The following is a 3,962-nucleotide window of genomic DNA, read 5'->3' as shown; positions in this document are numbered from 1 at the left end:
CAAGGCCATACACGTATAGACACCAAAAAACACGCAAACAAAGTTTCTCTCCACCGTCGCCTCCTAGGGTTCTTCCATGCCACCATCTCGGTCCCCTATTCTCCTTCGAAGAGCCAGAGCAAGGACCCATCTCATTCACTTGATCTTTTCTAGATGATGTTTTCCTTTGGTTTTTATTTCCCTAACGATGTCAGCAAGGTGAAGGTGGGCAATATCTCCGGCAACTCCCTTGTGTGATCATTAGCACAGTGACTTTGACCGATTTTGTTCTGTTCTGTGACAAGATCAAATTTCTACAACCCTTAGATTAGTGATGAAGGATTGCAAGCCTGCACATCACTTCGCTCTTGCACCGGTGTCAGCGTCATCGGCTAGTTGCATGTCCATTGCAGATGAACCCATGGGTAAGATTAGATAAACAGCCTACAAAGGGATGCAGGTAGCTAGAAAGCGCACAACATAGTCAAGCACACAGCGCATGAACGAAACACAAACTACAGAAAATTAGGCAATCGATCAGTTCCAACAACAGAAAACATAGTTCACTTATATTTCCAAAGCATCACGAAAACCATGTCCTTCGCGACCTTAATCAGACACTTAACCACAAGGCACCCGAAACTGAAAAGAACTAGGATAGATGCGATTTATCCATCAAAAACTTCTCATCCCCTTGGATCCAACCAATCTCAAGCTATCTTCGCCCTTGAGAAGTCCATCTCCGGGTGCTGCAACGAAAAGCTCAATCAGAGACACAGCAGGTAGTGGCTAGTCATCTGAGACGCATACACTAGGATAAAGATGCTGCTACTTACCTGAGACATGAACTTCTTGAGCATGTCTTGCTTCTGCATTTCATCACTTGTTGGCAGGCCCATCTGCTTCTGGCGCTGGTCAAACTGCAATGCAGAGACAAAAAATTAGGGTCTGAAGAAATTGTATGACGTGTAATCAGTCCAGCAATCAGGTTGTACACATCGATTACCATCATCTTCTCCACAGTTTGCCTAGTCTCAGGATCCAGATCAGAAAGCTTGCTAGTCTCTGGTTCCACCTTCTGGGTGTCGACTTCAGGGTCACCTTTGATCACAGATTTCCACCACTCCATTTGATTGTGCTTTGTCAGCAGTATAGACAGTGCTTTCCCATCCTCTGAAGGTATTATCAGAAGGAAAAGATTATTTTATTAGTAAGGGATCCTAAGGTGGGGCGCATAGCATAACGTAAATGGCATGTGGTTCATACCTATGCTCCAGAAGCAGTCATCCACTTTAACTGGCTTGTGAAGCTCACCCTGGTAAGAAAGGAACACTGCATTAGCAAAAGATTTCACACACAAGGACAAGATGAACTGTTGTCTAGTTGATACTACTCACATCAATGATAGGAGGCTGGCCCTTCAACCCAACCTTCAGATGATCCTTCTTGATCTCACAGACAACAAACCTTGACTTTGTTCCTTCAGGAACAGGAACATTGACATTAACCTCTGGTAACTGCTGAGTCCAGGAATACTTCTCCATATCAAGACCATTGCCAGCATTTGGTTCTGTTCAGTGAGATGGGTCACCGTTAGTTAATCCCAAAGTGCATAACTGAAATATAATGGATTTTTCCATAGGCAAATGAAGGAGTTGCCATAAAGAAGACAGGGTTTAACAAATCGAGTGCAACAATTTCACTATGATATATGGAACAGAACCGTGTTTTAGCAGACTCGGTTGTAGAACAAATTAAGAGTTGTAAACTGGTTTCTGACTGCAATGAACCATGACTTCTGATGAACAGAGATAATTAAACAAAACTGGTTCGGTTTTGGGGCAGTTTTACAGATGACAAGGAAAACTCTATCATAAGCAGATACATGATAATAAGTGTGGTTTTTTAAGAAACTGAACCAAGTGTAATTTCATCCTAACCGAGTAATTAACCATGCTGCTAGTCCTATTTTCAGGAGCAGAGCAAGTTGCTCAACAAATAAATCAGCCATATATACAAGTATGTAAATAAGCAACATTGTTACTACATAGTATGGACGAATTGGACCAAGTTCCTAACTCTATCATCATGTCATGTAACAACCAAACCTAGTGACACCTCATATTTGACTGAAACCACGCACACACAGAAAGCAACTTGACTGAAACAGACAACTTCCTCTTGCTCGTGATTTGTCAAAGCATCAACATAAACTTATCCAATATCTATGGCGCTACATCAACCAAGCTATCACGCAAATAATGAATAATGGCTAAACCACTCGACCTATCTAAAAGCTATAATTCAGAGTTGGCATCGAAGCCACAATATCCTAAACCCTATGAACTAACAAATTCGACATGATCACACCAACAATCCAAAATTAAGCATCATACCAATTAAAGGCAAAAGGAAATGAAAACAGGGCGCTTACTGTTCGCCTTGCTCTCCTTCTTCTCCACCTCCGTGCTGCCATCCTTCTCCGCCGAGCTCCCTGCACCCCGCTCCTCCGTCACCACCGAGCTCTCCCGCTTCTCCTTCTCGGCCGCGGCCTTGACCACCCTCTCCTTCTCGGCCGCCGCTGCCTTCTCCAGCTCCGCCGCCTTCCTCTTGGCATCCCTGGCCTTCCTCTCCTCCGCCTCCACCTGCGCCCTGCACGCCGAGGCCATCGCGGTGATCTTGCCGACCGCGGAGGGGTCGCGGAAGAGGTCGGAGCGCCGGTGCGCGACGTCGATGGCCGCGTGGAGGAACGGGAGCGCGCCGCCCTTGCGCTCGAGCACCGCCTCGAGGACCTCCAGGTCCACGTCGACCGCCGCCGGGGCCGGGGCCGCTTGCGGCTGCTGCGGCGGCGCCTCCTCCTCCTGGATGTCCGAGATGATGGCCATGGCCGCCGCCCCTGCTCTACTCTAGGGTTTCGGCTCCGGGTCGCGCTCGTGAGGAGATCTCAGATTGGAGAGGGGTTTCGGCACAGACGAATGGGTTGACGAGGCTCCGGGTCTCGCTTAAATTGAGACCTCTGCGCCGCCCCGGCTTGCTCTCGAACATTCCGGAGGTGCCTGGTGTGGGTTCGCATTCCGCTTCAGTTACTACGGTGTCTACTCGAATTGTGTCTTCTGAGCTCCCAAAATATTTGTATTTGAAACTTTTTAGGGTTTGTATTCACTTCCACTAGTACTAGGTATGTATTCTTTTTTGAAACTTACTAGTACTATGTATATATTCGAATTGTCTCTTTTGAGTTTCCAACATATGAGCGAATTTCTTTCCAAAGCAAAAGAAAAAAAGAGTTCGTTTTGTTCTCTGTTCAAAAAAAAAATTGTTTTGTTTTCGGAAACAAAAATGAGTTTGGAACTTTTTTTATGCAAAGGACTTGCCTCGATTTTCATTAGAAGAAACCATCAACACAGTTTACCAACGCATCGTGTCGTCTTCTATTGTTGTGTTGTACTATAGTTTATCAGGTATCACTCACACTATACATCACGATCAATTATGTCAAAGTTTTTACATAAAATGATGAATTAGTCTAAGAGGGTGGTAGATCATTTTTTTATCGAAGAGCCACACGACCCCATTTTCATTACGAAAATGGAGTTGTTTACAGGGCAACTAACCAACCATACATCACTAATTTATAACCATATCATGATGCTCCAACCTAGCAAATCTGACCATTACATCGCTGATCTATATTACCATACCAGGATGCTCCGATCTAAGCAAAACTAACCAGAAAAGGAACATGACGTATCAAGAACGGCAAACACTAGCAAAGAGGAGCTACATCCAACACTAACTATCAGGAACAACAACCACTCAACAAACTATAAAAGTATCAACAGTTTAAAGGCACGGCATCAAAATTAACATAAAGACTTCAAGGCCAGCAAGCATTTTAGTGGTTGGCTTCATAAAATCCTCCTCACATGTGGGACCAAACCATGCCCACCTCTGAAGACATCACGAGTCACCAACTTGATACG

The 3,962-nt window shown here is 44.9% G+C and overlaps 1 protein-coding gene across 1 annotated transcript; it reads right to left on the bottom strand.

Moving 5' to 3' along the window:
• Positions 1 to 479: 479 nt before the first annotated feature.
• On the bottom strand, positions 480 to 2,970 carry LOC123158749 (protein BOBBER 1). Its single transcript, XM_044576618.1, has 6 exons — positions 2,414 to 2,970; positions 1,377 to 1,549; positions 1,246 to 1,294; positions 986 to 1,152; positions 816 to 899; positions 480 to 728 (listed from the first exon to the last, which is right to left on the bottom strand). Exons 1-6 carry the CDS (start codon positions 2,862 to 2,864, stop codon positions 690 to 692), a joined length of 963 nt encoding a protein of 320 aa, XP_044432553.1. The 5' UTR covers positions 2,865 to 2,970; the 3' UTR covers positions 480 to 689.
• Positions 2,971 to 3,962: the final 992 nt, after the last annotated feature.

Source organism: Triticum aestivum, chromosome 7B (genome assembly GCF_018294505.1).
Source record: "Triticum aestivum cultivar Chinese Spring chromosome 7B, IWGSC CS RefSeq v2.1, whole genome shotgun sequence".
Classification (NCBI taxonomy): domain Eukaryota; kingdom Viridiplantae; phylum Streptophyta; class Magnoliopsida; order Poales; family Poaceae; genus Triticum; species Triticum aestivum.
Note: the sequence above shows the minus strand (reverse complement) of the source record. Positions and strands in the feature narration are given on the sequence as shown.